This window comes from Lynx canadensis, chromosome B4 (assembly GCF_007474595.2).
Source record: "Lynx canadensis isolate LIC74 chromosome B4, mLynCan4.pri.v2, whole genome shotgun sequence".
In the NCBI taxonomy this organism is placed as follows: Eukaryota; Metazoa; Chordata; class Mammalia; order Carnivora; family Felidae; genus Lynx; species Lynx canadensis.
In genome coordinates, this window is record NC_044309.1 from 43476407 (window position 1) to 43493061 (window position 16655).

Here is a 16655-nt window from a genome sequence, read left to right on the forward strand (position 1 = left end):
ATATTTACTGCCCCTGAGAATCACCTCCTCCATCCTCACAGCAGTACTTCTGGTAATGCTCAAGCAGTAACAAATTTGACTGTTCCTGTGACCGAGTTTTAAAGAAATTTTTGCAAAAAAAAAAAAAAAAAGAAAAGAAAAGAAATTTTTGCTAAGCACCCACCTTCTCTGAAGGCAAGCTGCTTTCTGACTCATGTGGTCCCCTTTCTTTTCGTGAGGCGGGTGTACAAATGAGGAAGTTCTAAACTGAAAGGAGAGGTGGTTCTCTTGGCTTGGAAGCGATCTGAAGCCACTTGTTAGCTGTCTGCGATGTAGGGGCAAAATGCATGATAGCAATTGTGTGGAGAAAGCCTGTGTGCCGGTGGAATTGCTGAGAAACCCAAGTAAGAAACTGGTCTGTATGCAGTGACTGTGGGAATTGGGGCGGTAAGATAAGAGCAGTAATGCGGGTCTGGTTTCTGCACAGGGAAGACAGTCTTTTGGAGAGAGTTTTCAAGGCTGAGAGATGGAATGCTAGAGGTTATAAATTGCAGGTTTACGATTGGTGTAAAAATATGCAGCTACTTGGGTACCCTTGTGCCAACAAGTGAGGAGGGAGAACTGTTAGGGAAAGATGACAGAGAGTCGAGTCCGGTTCCATTGATGACAGAGGATAAACCTTGTAACAATGAATCTCACTGACATATACAGTCATATTTTATTAATAAATATCAGTTCACAAATAGTAAAAATTCAAACGTAAGAAAATGGAATTAAAAATTAAATTATGAGGCTAAAACTTAGTAAATGTTAATAACAGTGAATTTCACCGAAAAGAACAATGAGCATTTTAAAGTGTCATACAGATGCAGGGTATCTGCATTGTAAATAAGTAAATAATGGTAAATAAGGTAGAAAATAAGGGCGCCTGGGTGGCTCAGTCAGTTAAGTGTCTGACTCTTTATTTTGGCTCAGGGCATCATCTGAGGGTGGTGAGTTTGAGCCCCATGTAGGGCTCCATGCCCAGCAGGGAGCCTGTTTGGGATTCTTTCTCTCTCCCTCTACTCACTGTCTCTCTCTCTCTCTCTCTCTCTCTCTCTAAAAATAAATAAACAAACAAATAAATAAAATGAGGTAGAAATCTACAATGGAAGCTCATACATAGAAAAGATAGAAATAAAAAGCAAAGAAAAGGCAAACAGTATAGAGTTTTTTAGCAAGTAAAAATAGTAAACAGAAGGCAAAGGAAAAACAGTACAGCATTCAAATGGAATTATCTAAAATCGGAGGCACAGTAAGAAGAAAATAATGTATATACACACATATAATCTCATATATATTATATGAGATACGTTATATATTATATATATTATTCATTATATATATTATATATATATTATACATTTATACAAAGCTTGAAACTGTAAAAAACCACTTGTATTCAAGGCTTTATGTGATGACTTAGTAAGTGGGGGAAAAAAAAAAGTTTTGTACCAGCTGCAGAAAATCGAAGTGGCATAATTTAGGAGTGAAAAAAATTTCTTTTGTCTTTGATAAAAGTTGTCATCGACTTAGAGAAAAGGCAGTTCATATGAGGACAAGACGATGTCTAATCCTTGTTGAGTGACTTCATTTATTTCTTTATTCCTTTGGGATTTTTGCATATTTCCCTAAGAGCTGCTTTAAAGTATATGTTAGATAATTCCAACATCTTGTCATCACAGCATTGGCTTCCGTTGACTGTCTTTGGCCACGTTCGTTGAAATTTTCATGGCATCTGGACATTTTGAATGAACATTTTGTTACGAGACTTTTGATTTTGTTTAAATTTTGGGGTGTATTGATATTTTTGGTTTTAGCCGGCAATTACTCCGGCTTGGTTCAGCATTCTGTGGGCTCTAATTCCAATGTCGGCTCGGTGTTTGGATCCTTTGTAGTGGTATTCAGATCTTTCCTGGGTGTGCATCAACCATTGATCGTTCTGGGAAACATTAATGAAAAACTTTCTAGTGTGGATAGAATGTTACAGGAAACTATGCCTGTTTCACCAAGAAAGTCTTTAAAAGAAGTAGCTAAAAGTGTGTATGGTGGCCACGTGATGGACTCTGAAGAGGGTTCCAACAGGAAATTTGACAAGAGGGTTTAGGGGCACCTGGGTGGCTCAGTCAGTTAAGTGTCTGACTTTGGCTCAGGTCATGTTTTCATGGTTCGCGAGTTCAGGCCCTGCATCGGGCTCTCTGCTGTCGGCACAGAGCCTGCTTCGGATCCTCTGTCCCCCTCTCTCTGTGCCCCTCCCCTGCTCATGGTGTCTCTCTCAAAAATAAACATTAAAAAAAAAAAACATTTACAGCAGGTTTTAGATAACGTAGGGTCTTTTGAGATACAACACAAATATAGAAAAGTATACAAAACACATATACAGCTTGATGAATTATTCTAAGGTGAGCGTCCTTGTTAAATGCTATCTTTGTCTGGGGTGCATGGGTGGCTCAGTTGGTTGGGCAGCTGACTCTTGATTTTGGCTCAGATCATGATCTCACAATCCATGCTGGGTGTGGAGCCTGCTTGGGATTCTCTCTCTCCCTCTCCCTCTGCCCCATCTCTGCTCACACACTCTCTCTCTCCCTGCCTCTCTCTCTCTCTCAATAAAAAAAAAAAAAATACTATCTTTGTCAGATAAAGAAGCTTGCCACCCATCTCAGAAGCCCTCTAGGCAGTCTTTAGGAATAACACTAAATTGACTTTTATGAGAATCATTTTCTCACTTTAATTTTGACTTAAATAAAAAGACTTTTAAGTCCCTTTTAATGAAAAGATACCCCCGTGATTGCTTTTTAAAATGCGCTTTCCGTGTTTTTTTAAGTTTCAAGGTAATTTATCACGTAGAATTTACAACAGTCTCAAGTTTGTTGATTTCGTTCCTGTCATTTAATTAACATGATTCTCCCTCTCTTACATTTCTGTTAAATTGGTAGCTGGATCTGGAAATAGAATGAGATTTGTATTTAGTTTTAGGGGACAGGTGCAAAGCCACTTCATGGCTTGTGCACTAAGATCAGTTCTTCTGTGAGCAAGTAAACGCCAGAGACAAAATTGTACATTCATAAAACGACAGGCCAGTTGTCCCCTGTAGTGAAAAGGAATGAAGAGGAAGTAACATTTTGACGGTTAATGCTTCTAGCAGTCTGACGTCTGTTCTGCAGTTAACGTGGAAAAAAAAAAAAAAAAACCTAAAACAAAAATGTGTTTTTCATTATGTTTTTTCCAGATTACCTGCCTTCAAAAAAGCATTCTACTAAAGTTAAACCAAATAGAGCCTTTTCCTTCATCATCGCGTGTTTCATACTTATATTGAGTGGAATAATTATATATGTTGTAGGTAAGTAATTTGTAATCTTTGTTCATCTAGAGAAGTCCACTTTCCAAAAGAAGAGAGGACTTATTGATGACTTCCCTGTTCTTTACAGTTCCTAAGTTTTGTTTTTTTTTTTTCATTTCACCAGTTGAGTTAAATTCCAATAACCTTGTAAGTGGGGTCTAAGATTTTAATTGTGTAATATAGGGGTCCCATTATTACAAACTTAATAGAATGCTCAGAGTTTGCAGAAGGTAGAACCCTATTGCCAGTCATATTGTGCTTTAATTTATATTATTGCTAGGCCTTTTATCATGTAGTCTTACTATGTATATGTATACATATACATTTCTATATATATTATATATGTATAAGTATTTACTTACATATTTATATATTTAATATATTTATATATAAATTTACTCTCAAATTACGTTTTCTTTTTAAACAATTTTCTTAGGTTAAGGATATATCAAAAATGAGCTATAGTTGACATATGACATTATGTAAGTTTCAGGCATACAATATAATCGAAGTTACATTTTCAATTAAAATTACTTCAGAGATCTTGTGTGTAGGTCCTGATGGAGGACACATCCAAAGAGAGCTGTAGAAACTGATGTGTTTGATTCATGAAATTGCATTTGTGCTTGAATATTTGCCAAGAATCCAGTAATTTCCTTTAATGTTGACTTTTTTTGAGGGACAGAGACAGAGCGTGAGCAGGGGAGGGGCAGAGAGAGAGGGAGACACAGAACCTGAAGCAGGCTCCAGGCTCTGAGCTGTCAGCACGGAGCCTAATTGGGGCTCGAATTTCTGAACCGTGAGATCATGGCCTGAGCTGAAGTCAGATGCTTAAACTGACTGACCTCCCTAGGCACCCACAGCAATTTTTAAACAGTGTATTAATAGGATCTAGGCTGAGATAATATTCAAAAAATAGAGGACCACAAAACCATGGTGGCTTAAAAAATAGAGACTTCTTTGACCTCTCAATAATTCTGTTGTGAGTGAATAAGACCTTGGGGCTGCTATTTTCCATTATTCTCTTAAGATATCATTGACTTCTGTAAGGTGCCACCATCAAGGCTGGGTTTCCTGAAAGAAAGGAATAGGGTACAATGAGGAGGGCTGCTCAGTCTTTTAAGGTCCAGGACAGAAAGTAGCATAAATCCCTTCCAAGTCAAGTTTCATTTGTGGAAACTTAGTAAGAAAGCCCCACGGAAATGAAACTCTGTCTCTGTCTTTGACCTGACAATTTATTAGGATTTGTCTCAGGGTGAGGTTTGGGCGTATTTATCCTACTGGGCATTGGCTGAGTTTTTGAATGTTTAGATCATCACATTTGGGAAGTTTACAGCCATTACTTTTTCCAGTAATCTCTCTGCCACTCTTTGTCTCCCTACTTCTTCTGAGACCCCTGTGATGCGTATGTGGGTTTGCTTCATGGCATCCAACAAGTGCCTTAAGCTCTGTTCATTTTCTTCATTCTTTTTTTTCTGTCCGCTCCTCCTACTTGATAATTTCAGTTGTCCTACTGGTAACTTCCCTGAATCTTTCTTCTGCTGCTCAAATCTGATATTAAGTCCTTCTACTGAAATTTTTCCGTTTTAGTAAGAGAAATGTCTGTCCTGCTCCCTCCATTTTGAGAGAGGGAACAGGGGACGGGGCTGCCTTCTACCTTAGGCCCAAACTGCCGCTGCACTAGTCAGAAGGTATTCCATGCATGAGAAGAAAACACGTTTTCCTACCATTTTGTTTTTTTTTAATTTTTTTTTTTCAACGTTTATTCATTTTTGGGACAGAAAGAGACAGAGCATGAACGGGGGAGGGGCAGAGAGAGAGGGAGACACAGAATCGGAAACAGGCTCCAGGCTCCGAGCCATCAGCCCAGAGCCTGACGCGGGGCTCGAACTCATGGAGCGCGAGATCGTGACCTGGCTGAAGTCGGACGCTTAACCGACTGCGCCACCCAGGCGCCCAATTTCCTACCATTTTGAAGATGGCCTTTATTGATTGGGTGTTGGCTTGATTTGTGTAGACTTTTATAAACCTTTGTTTTCCACAGGTCTTACCAGTTTCAGTCAGCTAATTTCTTGGGCTTTTTTTTTTTTGGTTTGTTTTTATTTTTTAAGTTGTTCTTGTGGAGGAACGAGAACTTGGGGTTTCCCAGTTCACCATCGTACTGCCCTCTACTCCTGGGGACGGGGAGATACTTCTGAGGGAAGTATGCAAGCGCATGCTGCCTTCCACTGTTTTCTCCTTCTGACTGCAAAGAATATTTGAGAATTACTGTGATAGAAGAGCAGTCCGCCAAAGAAAGTTATTCATTCATTTTCTCAGTGAAAGGTCTACTGTTGAATCATAGCCTTGTCAAACTTACATGCCCCAGGAGACAGTGATGGTTCACAGGAGGTCAGACTCCCTGATAAGCCCTGGCGTTAGCAGAACAATACGGAAAACTATGCCCTTGAGTAACATAAAACAAAATCCATGATGCAATTCACACGCAGGTAATAATTGGTTAAAGTACTACGTTCACATCCGCCTCTATTTTTATGTCTTTTCTCATCCTCATCACACCTAATTACCTACTTCTTAGTCCTTCATAGGTCGATCAGAGTACAGAGTTTAAAAGCACAAATCTGAGTACAGATTCTGGATTTAGATGGCTTGGGTTTGAATTCTAGCTCTCTCGTCTGTGCAGCTTTGTAAACTTGGACAGCTCTAACACCCTCTCGGTGCTTCAGTTTGCTTACTGTTGTTGAAATAATGAAGTAAATTTGTGTATGATTGAACTTGGACAATGTCTGGGGCACAGCTGGTAGACGATGACTACTGCTACTTGTTAGAAAACTCAAATTCTTTTCAGTTAAAACACAGTAGCAGACTCTGTGCGTTGGTAAAAAATTTAAAATTTCGTAGAATCATGTGAATCCACCATGTAGTGAAATGTGATGAAAATCAGAAATGGTTGAATAATTGTCCCAAAGTCATGTATTTCATCTATGGCATAGGCAGGACGCTGACCTAATATTTTGGCTCCATTAGAATTGACTTCCTTTTGGGGCGCCTGGGTGGCACAGTCGGTTAAGCGACCGACTTCAGCTCAGGTCACAATCTCACGGTCCGTGAGTTCGAGCCCCGCGTCGGGCTCTGGGCTGACGGCTCAGAGCCTGGAACCTGCTTCCGATTCTGTGTCTCCCTCTCTCTCTGCCCCTCCCCCGTTCATGCTCTGTCTCTCTCTGTCCCAAAAATAAATAAACGTTGAAAAAAAAATTTTTTTTAAAAAAGAATTGACTTCCTTTTAAAGCAGGTACACGTTCAGACACATTTATAAAGTGCTTCCATTTTTCAGGAATAATATGTTAATATTGATTGCACCCCTGAGTTCTCATAGCATTTGCTATCTGATGGTTATAATTATTAATTTATATGTGCATTTTTTACGTTTGCGGTGAGCAACTTGAGGGAAAAATACCATTTTTTCCCTATATCGTTAGTCCCTAGCTTAGTACAGAATAAGTGTTCCATAGATGATCACTGATTGTATAAATTTCTAATATTTTTATCCTTTTGAATATAATTTTAAATATGCGGCTTCGTTTCCAGTTTTCCAACTTCTCTAATCATACTATCCATACTATAATTTTGGATAGGGATTTTTCCTTCTAAAAGTTAGAAAAGTGGTGTAGTCTAGTGATAAGGCACATCCACATTTTCACCACCAAACTATCTGAAGTTCAAATCCCAAATCTGCACGTGTGAGCTGTGGAACTTTTAGAAAATTAAACGTCTATTCTTAATTTCTTCATCTGTGAAATAGGCATGATCAATCAAACCACCTCATAAGGCTGTTATGAGCATTAATAAGCTAATATAAATAAAGTATATAAACCAGTAAATAAAGTATATAAAGATTTTTTTTTTTAAATCATTTTCTGCTCTGGTTTTCTTCTGCATGTTCTGTATAGCCACTATGGCTGATAGGTGAGGGACTAATTTTTCAATCCTATGTGGACTACTGCACTTTTATTTGTTTTTAAATTTCTCATATTATTTTGACAGAAAACTAATTTTGAGCCCTGTGATCCAAACCACTCAGCATGGTTGACGGGTAAAATAACTTAATACTGCCCTACCTTGGACTGTGAATTTTGCTATTATTCAGTCATACCAGACGTTTTGAAATCTGTGACTGCCCTCTGGTGTCAGTAAGAGATTATACAGACTCTGTTAGCTGAAAAAAAGTCTGCTTTTATTAATTTATTTTTAATTTTTATTTTAATCCCAGTATAGTTAAGATACAGTGTTATATTAATTTCAGGTGTACAATAGAGTGATTCAACATTTCTGTAATTACTCAGTACTTGTCAAACTAAATATACTCTTAAAAAATTTATTTTGGGGGGCGCCTGGGTGGCTCAGGCGGTTAAGCGTCCGACTTCGGCTCAGGTCACGATCTCGCGGTCCGCGAGTTCGAGCCCCGCGTCGGGCTCTGGGCTGATGGCTCAGAGCCTGGAGCCTGCTTCCGATTCTGTGTCTCCCTCTCTCTCTGCCCCTCCCCCGTTCATGCTGTGTCTCCTTCTGTCTCAAAAATAAATAAATGTTAAAAAAAATTAAAAAAAATTTTTTTTTTAATGTTCAGACAGAGCATGAGCAGGGGAGAGGCAGAGAGAGAGGGAGACACAGAATCTGAAGCAGGCTCCAGGCTGTGAGCTGTCAGCACAGAGCCAGATGTGGGCCTCGAACTCATGCACCGTGAGATCATGACCTGAGCCAAGGTGGGCCGCTCAACCGACTGAGCCACCCAGGCCCTCCAAGATAAATACACTCTTAATCCCTTTCACTTATTCCACCCATGTCCTCACTCACCTCCCTTCTGGTAACCATCTGTTCCCTATAGTTAAGCGTCTATTTTTTGGGAGCACATGGGTGGCTCAGTCAGTTAAGTGTCTGACTCTTGATTTTGGTTCAGGTCATGAGCTCACGGTTCGTGAGATCGAGCCCCATGTCCACAGAGCCTGCTTGGGATTCTCTCTCTCCCTCTCTCTGCCCCTCCCCGCACATACACGTGTAAACACGCTCTCCCTCAGAATAAATAAACAAGCATTAAAAAATGAATCTGCTTTTTGTTCGTCTCTTTACTTTTCTTTTGTTCCTTTGGTTTTGTTTCTTAAATTCCACATGAGTGAAATCATATGGTATTTTTCTTTCTTTGCTTTTAAATATCTGGGTTGCAAAAGGCCACTAATAGACAAGACACGTGGAATTTACCTTTAAGTCTAAAATGGAAAGGTAATGGAGTAAGTAATTGTAAATTTAGTGTATTGAAATATAATCAGGATTAAATAATTTGATGCATTAAATAACTGGATACACCTAATAAAAAATAAAATCTTCAAAAACTGTTTGCTGCTATTTTGTTATCATAAACAGTATCACTATCACCATTACCATCTTTAATGGAAATGCTATAAGCTTACAGATAAAGAAAAGATAGAACAAGTAATAATCCACTGTGGTCATCCTCGGTTTAAAGATTTCTCAGTGTGACATTTGCTCAGGATTACCTCCGGACAGAAACCCCGAGTAGAGTGATTGCTTATCACTTGCTCTGCCTAAACTTGAACTTTGCAAAATAAAGACGAAGAGGGGAGACTTGTTTGAAATTGGTCAACATACGCAGCAGTCTCTTGTCTAGTTTGAAAGTTGGGGCCAAAGATTTGATTTTACATTGGACTCTCCCATGTTCCAGGTGATCCGTGTTTCTTTTTTAATATTTTTATGATTCCACAGAGAATGATCTGTTCTTGTCATTCTGTTACCAAAAAGAAAATCTCTTATACATTGATGAAGCAAAAATAAAGCTACAGAGATTTAAATTAACATTACTTAAGAAAGAAGCTATGAGGTTACTTAGAGAAAATGGTTATAGAAATAAAAGCCTCACCTACTAGCAAATCAGTAAAGGCCACCTGGAGAGACTTTTCTTCTTTTTAATCTCACTTTTAGAGAGCATCTCTCCTGGTTATATGGGAAGTGTGTCAGAAAAGCTTACCCCATGGAGTACTATCAGCTTCAAAATAGAGAAAGCTTCACAAAACTTCCTTAGTTGAAGGAAGTTCCTTAGTTCCTTTCATCATCATGGGACTCTTTACACATCTATCCGACCATTTCATTTCCAGAAACTTTATTCACAAAAGGTATCTATGCCCTGTCCCTCATTTTATTTAGGAAGGTGTCTAGAGCTCTTGAACTATCTGTTCTCTAAGGCTGGTAAAATGTTATTGATGTGCCTAGTATTTTAAGAAAGGTAGCATTGTTGAAATCTAAGTAGGCAGGTCTATAGTCCAGATTTTAAGACATTAGTAATTCTTTATTCAATTCATCCACTAACTAAGGCATTAGTTTGAATCTCAGCTTTGACATTTGCTGTGTAATATATGCAATGCCTTGCAGAATCATATTCCTTGTTTGAAAAATAAGGATGATATATTTAGCATATCACACAACTATGGAAAAGTGTATTAGAAAGCACTTGATAATGTACATATAGGAAAATATAAAAGTAAGCTGTTTTTATTTTTAGTAACTAGAAGAAAACCCCATCAAATACTGCCAGAGTGCCTTGAAGCTGCATGCCCAGAAAACTGGATTGGTTTCCAAAGAAAGTGTTTCTATTTTTCTGATGACATCAAAAATTGGACATTCAGCCAGAGGTTTTGTGTCTCACACGGCGCTGATCTTGTTCAGATTGAAACCGTCCAGGAACTGGTAAGAAAATAGTTCTGTCTAGAATAAAATAATGTGCCCCATCAATACACTACGTAATTCTATGTGAGAATGTCTAAGGTACAGGTTTAGACACTTGCCTAGACATTGATATTTTTAACATAAGGAGAGAAAACCAGCAGGTGCTACATTCTGCAGCGGATCATCTACAGTTACCTTAACATTCATAGCAGGAAAGTGGCCAGAGAGCAAGACAGTGCTTTCTGTGACTAATGAGCAAGAACTGTGCAAACAGAATTGGAGAATTAAACAGGGAAACATAATTTTAAATCTGCATGAAGTTAACATTGCTTCAAAATAAATCAGGCAGGAGTGATGTCAGAGAAGATGGCAGAATAGGAAGCTTTGAAATCTGTACCTACACCTAAACAGCTATTGGACTGGCAGAAACTCTCAACAAATCTGGAGCTCTGGAGTCTTGCAGCATCCAAGGGATAACTTAATGAAGAGGTTAGTAAATTTCAGTTAATCTCCATGAATTTCAGCCTTCCCACTCAGTGGTTACCATTCCCCACACACCATCATGTCCTGCAGCCATGGGGACTCCTGGCCACGTTCCTGGTAAAGCTTGCTGGAGCCAGGATGGTGAATAAGAACATTGTGCTTCAAATATTGTGGTTATGTGGTGGTATTTGTCATCGCTGCTTTTCTTTGCTGAGGGACAGACACAGAGGTGGGCTGCCATTTTTTCTTCAACTCCTACCAAATGGAGTGATCTTCAGAGCATTTAAAGACACAGTACTTGTTTTCTCCCCCCTTTTGGGAGCTAGACATTTAGCTAGACATTGCCAGCTAGACATTGGCAGTTAACTGGCTGACCGTAAAAATAACAGAATAGAAATTTCAGTGACCACACACAGTACGTAATGCACATTTTGCAAAAATTGTTTGGAAAAGTCACAACCAGATGGCTCTGAATCTCAGTAATCGAAATTCAACAATCACTGAAGAAAAGAAGTATATTCCCAGAATTAACACAATAAAGTATTCATAATGTCCAGTTTTGAACAAAGAAATCACAAAACATATAAAGGAATAGGAAAGCATAGCTTATTCGCAGGAAGAAATATCTGATAGAAACCATCCATGAGGGAGTCCAGACATTGGAAATATTAGTCAAAGATGTTAAATCTATTGTATTAAATATGTTCAATGAGCTAAGGGAAACCATACACCAAAAAAGTAAAAGAAATCAGGAAAAATGATATGTAAATAAAATGAGAATATCAATAAAGTGGTAGAAATTATTGAAAGGAACCAAATAGAAATTCTGGACCTGAGAAGTATAATAATTGAAATGAAAAACTCACTAGAGGAGTCAAAAGAATATTTGAACAGGAAGAAGAAAGAGTCAGCAAACTTGAAGATAAGAAAGTTGAAGGTATCCTGTCTAATAATAGAAAGAAAATTTAAAAATAAAAACAAATAAACATCCTGAAGGAACTGTAGTATACCGCCAAGCAAACCAATGTATACATTGTGGGAATCCTAGAAGGAAAAGAAAAAAAAAGGTAGAAAAAATATGTAAAGAAATAATGGACAGAAATTTCCCAAAGTTGAGGAAAAAGATGAATATACATGTCCAAGAATCTCAACAAACTCCAAGCAGGATAAATTCAAAGAAAACTACATGAAGACTAAAATTAGAGTCAAGTTGTCAAAGCTGAAAGAGAGAAGTTTGAAAGCAGCAAGCGAAGGGACTAGTCATGTACCTAGGATTCTCAATGAGATTAGCAGATGATTTATCCTGAGATACCATAGAATCCAGAAAACAGTGCAATGACGTACTTTAAATTCTAAAAAAACCCTGCCAGTCTAGAATTCTGAATCTGTCCAAACTATCTTTAATAATGGGGAAAAATTTAAGATACTTCTAAAAGAACAGCAGCTAAGTGAGTTTCTTATCAGTAGACCCATCCTATAAACAATGATAAAGGCTGAAATTAAAGTGCATTAGATAGTAACTCAGAGCCAAAGGAATAAACAAGACTCATAAAAGTAACCACATAGATCAATATAAAAGCCAGAATTACTATACTTTTGGTTTAGTTTGTAACTTCTCTCCTTTCATATATGATTTAGCAGGTGAATTCATAATACAATAATTATAAATCTATGTTAATGAGTATATAGCATATACATATATAGTCTATGACAGTATTATGAAGAGAGGGATGGAGATGTAAAGGGGCAAAATGTTCATTTGCCATTATAACCAAGTTCATATTGTAAACTATGTTGTTATAAGTTTAAAATGTTAGTGGCAATCCCCAAGGTAACCACTAATAAAATTACTAAAATATATACAGTAAAAGAAGGAGGGAATAAAAATGGTACTTAGAAAAACTCAATTAAATAAAAATCACAATAGTAGAGGAATTAGAGAATAAAAAACATATAAGACATATAAAAAATAAATAAATGGTAGAACTAAGTCTTTTAATGGTAATCACATTAAATGTAAATGGTTGAAACTATCTGATTAAAAAGCAGAGACTGGCAGTTGGCTAAAAACAAAACAAGATCCATCTACATGCTATTAGAGACTCACCATAGATATAAGGACCCAAAGAAGTTTAAAATAAAAGGCTGGAAAAAGATATGACATGCAAACAGTAACCAAAATAGAGCTGTGTGACTATATTTTTGTTGGACAAAACAGATAAAAGCAAAAAAGTTTACAAGAAACAAGGAATATTATATCTTGATAAAAATTTTGTTACAGCAAGAAGATATAACCATTATGAACCTATAGTACCCACAGCACCAAAATATATGAAGGAACAATTGATAGAATTGAAATGAGAAATAGATAGTTCTATAATAATATTTGAAGACTTCATGATTCCACTTTCAATAATGGATAGAACAACCAGACAAAGGAACAATGAGGGCATACAAGTCTTAAACAGTACTGCAAACCAATTTGACCTAAAAGACCTGCAGAGAACGCCTCCCAACAATAGCAGAGTATGTATTCTTCTCATGTGTCTGTGGAACATTTTTCTGGATAGTTCATGTGATAGGCCACAAAACAAGTTAGTAAGTTTGAAAAGATTGAAATCATGCAAAGTTCCTTTTGTAAACACAATGGAATGAAACTAGAAATCAACAACAGAAGGAAAATTGGAAAATTCACAAATACATAGAAATTAAACAGCCCACTGTTAAACATTCAGTGAGCAAAAAAGAAATCACAGGGGGAAATTAGAATTGAAACAAATGAAATGAAAACATGCAAAACATAAGTGTTTTGTAACATACCAAAACCTATGGCATGCAGCAGAAGCAATACTGAGTGGGAAATTTATAACTGTAAATGCATACCTTAAAGAAAAAAAAATACTTGAAGTCAGTATCCCAACTGTACACGTCAAGGAACTAAAAATGGAGAAGTAAAAATAAATGTCATCTTCAAAGAGTAAAGATTTCCCCGAGAAGTCCACTAATCATAAAGGAAAATTATACATTGAATTATATAGAAATTAATACTTGTAATCATAAAAAGACACTCTACCTATTGACAAAGATATGTAACGTGGAAAACTACAATGCTGGTATGAATACGATTTGTTACAATTACAGAATCAGAAAATAATTAGGTGTCATTTGGTGAAATTGACAATAACCGTTACTGTGGCCTAATCATTCATTCCAGGACAGGAGGACAGGTGCCACGAATGTCATGAAAGCATTCATAATAGCTTCAAACTTGAAATAATAGTAGTGGAAACCAATAATAGAATAGATAAATTATGGAGTGGTAAGACAAAGTGGCACTATGCTGAATTAAAAGCAAACAAGTTATCAGCAATTTCTCTCAGTTTTAATATTCGTTTGCGCTACTGTAGCATATCTATTCTGTATGTATTATTAAACAATACAAAATTAAAAAGAAAATTGTGAGAGCAGTTGAGAAGATAGCATAGAAGCAACATTTCTTCTGGGAGAGGCTAGATAATGTCGGGTTAATGCATATCATCTTTGTTTTCTGAAAGGGTTTCCTGTTGCGGTATAAAGGCCCCTCTGACCACTGGATTGGGCTCAGCAGAGAAGAAGGCCAACCATGGAAATGGATAAATGGCACTGAATGGACCAGCTGGTGAGTTCTGAAAAATATGGTGGCAATATTTGTATCATACTGTGCACATATCTAGTGTTTAAAGGAGCAAATATTTTGAATTCACTTTGCAGAAAACCAAACACAGAAACCAGTGTGTTCTCTAAAAATTTTTATTTTGCGATTAGTCATAAAGGAACAAAGTGAAAAATTGTAGACTGCAAAGGTTTTGCAACATCCTCAAACCGCTACAAAATCTATCATAGGTGGCACAGTAGAATGGTGGTGAACTTGACTCCAGCCTCAGCTATGTCATTTACCAGCTCTTTCACTTTAAGCAAACTACACACTATCTTTAAGTCTGTTGCTTACTCCACAACGAAATTAGTCGTACTTGCCCAATTGATTTCACAGGGTTGATATGAGAATCAGAGATTTTGATATTTACGGTGGCACCATTTAACTTTAAATGTCATATAAATGCAAGGTAAATTACTATTTTCGTTGATCACTGCATCAGTCTTCAACCATTTACACAGGGATTATGAGGGATGGTAATAATGTCTATTATTTATAAGATCATCATTACAATGTTTAGGACAGGTGCAGTTAGCATTGTCACATTTCATCTCAACTGCATATCTGTTGGATCTTTATATCACTAGAAGAATTTTGGATAATGTCGGAAGACTTGGATTCAGAGAGCCTCACTAAATGTTTTCTTATCTGAAGATATGAGGAGGTTTTGAAAAGTTGCTTTATGATGATAAAATAGTCAGCATTGGAAATGTCACTTTATTTAGTGGAAAGAGCACTGGACCAGACGTTGGTAATTTTGAAAACTGGTTCTTACCTATTAGCTTTTTTTTTTCAATATATGAAATTTATTGTCAAATTGGTTTCCATACAACACCCAGTGCTCATCCCAAAAGGTGCCCTCCTCAATACCCATCACCCACCCTCCCCTCCCTCCCACCCCCCATCAACCCTCAGTTTGTTCTCAGTTTTTAAGAGTCTCTCCTATTAGCTTTTTGATCTCGGACAGACACTAAGTTTTAGGAATTAGAGCTTATATTTATACACTGTTGTATCTGCAGTGCCTAGCCCATTGTGGATGCTTGATGAATATTTAGGATTGACCTTTACTTCTCCCTTTATAATAGTGAAACGGTAATGTTTACTTCATCTAATTCTCTAGTGTTTAAGGAGCAAATATAGTGCTAACTGTTCAGTCATTGAAAATGGTTCATCACCATAGAAATGAAAAATATATTTATTAAGGGCTAGCGTGTCTTAACAAAAGGCAAATCATGTCACCCTGAGCAATTTCAAACAGTACAGGGGAAAAACTTCTAGTCTAAATGCTGACCCAGATGTCTGAGCCAGGCTGCTTAAATGCTGAGTAGACAAGCATTCTCTCTCCTCTTTCCCAAAAGGAAGAAGTGGGAATAGCGTGGACCCTGTGTTTTCACTGATTTAGTTATGAATCCTCGTTTCATTTGTTATAGAATCCTGGGAAATTCTGTGAATTTTGCTTGTTGGCTTGTGTGTGTGTGTGTGTGTGTGTGTGTGTGTGTGTGTGTGTTTTCCGGCCTGTAAAAAGAGATGATCGGTATCTCTCAGGGCAATCTTTAATATTGAAGAGAGAATACGGGGCGATGCACCTTATATTTTGGAGGCTGAATTCATGTTAGTTTCCTGATTTCCTCATCTGTGTTCCCTGTGCTTTTGAAGAACTATCCGGCGGCCAACTGAGCGACTCTGCTTTTTCATTGCAGTTTTCCTATCAGAGGAGGAGGAGAGTGTGCCTATTTGAATGACAACGGTGCCAGTAGTGCTAGGCACTACACGGAGAGAAAGTGGATCTGTGCCAAAGAGGACACATACACCAAGATCAGGAGGCAAAATGCAACGTAACTCTTCCCTTGTGAATTGCACTCCTTCCCGAATGTGTCTTAGCTCTGACAGTGTGGAGCCTGCTGCGGATTCTCTCTCTTGCTCCCCATCAAAAAGAAACATTATAAAAAATGAGCACCCAGAGAGACTGCCACATATAATTGCTTTGTATCCAGGTGCTGTTGTGTTACTCAACTTTGTAACTTTTCTCCGAAAACCCCGAGCAACCCAAAAAGCTTTCCTTCTAGAATCCTCATTGAGAGAATAAAAGCGGTTTCTTTTGTATATAACTTCTTGGCCTGATTGCACTTTCAGAACATTCTCTAGTGTTGGCAACATAAGGTGACATTTTTTACGTGCCTTCTCACTTACGGAAAATACGAGACTGAATGAAAAGGGAAACATCTTTTGAAAAGTCCTTGCGTACTTTACAAGTTTTAATTCTTCTTGATTGGAAGATACTCCTTAAACATCAAAAATCTCAGCATTTTTTTTCTCTTCAACCTCATTAAAATGTTAACCTTTTTTTCATTTTTATTGAGTTTTAATTTTAATTCCAGTAGAGTTAAC

The 16655-nt window shown here is 37.4% G+C and overlaps 1 protein-coding gene across 2 annotated transcripts; it reads left to right on the forward strand.

Moving 5' to 3' along the window:
* The first annotated feature begins 235 nt into the window (after window positions 1-235).
* Window positions 236-16375, forward strand: CLEC2D (C-type lectin domain family 2 member D). 2 transcript variants are annotated; one of them, XM_030321648.1, is made up of 5 exons: window positions 236-383; window positions 3248-3358; window positions 9927-10111; window positions 14128-14231; window positions 15968-16375. In XM_030321648.1, exons 1-5 carry the CDS (start codon window positions 323-325, stop codon window positions 16104-16106), a joined length of 600 nt encoding a protein of 199 aa, XP_030177508.1. In that variant the 5' UTR covers window positions 236-322; the 3' UTR covers window positions 16107-16375. The 2 variants fall into 2 exon arrangements, with proteins under 2 accessions (XP_030177508.1, XP_030177509.1); XM_030321649.1 differs by lacking the exon at window positions 3248-3358.
* The last annotated feature ends 280 nt before the right edge of the window (window positions 16376-16655 follow it).

What these genes read in the sequence shown, in the direction of transcription:
- CLEC2D (XM_030321648.1), top strand. Translation starts at nt 323, where the DNA reads ATGCATGATAGCAATTGTGTGGAGAAAGCCTGTGTGCCGGTGGAATTG. An exon ending in TTGAAACCGTCCAGGAACTG is followed by an intron (nt 10,112 to 14,127) that starts GTAAGAAAATAG and finishes GTTTTCTGAAAG; the next exon opens with GGTTTCCTGTTGCGGTATAA. An exon ending in GGCACTGAATGGACCAGCTG is followed by an intron (nt 14,232 to 15,967) that starts GTGAGTTCTGAA and finishes TTTTCATTGCAG; the next exon opens with TTTTCCTATCAGAGGAGGAG.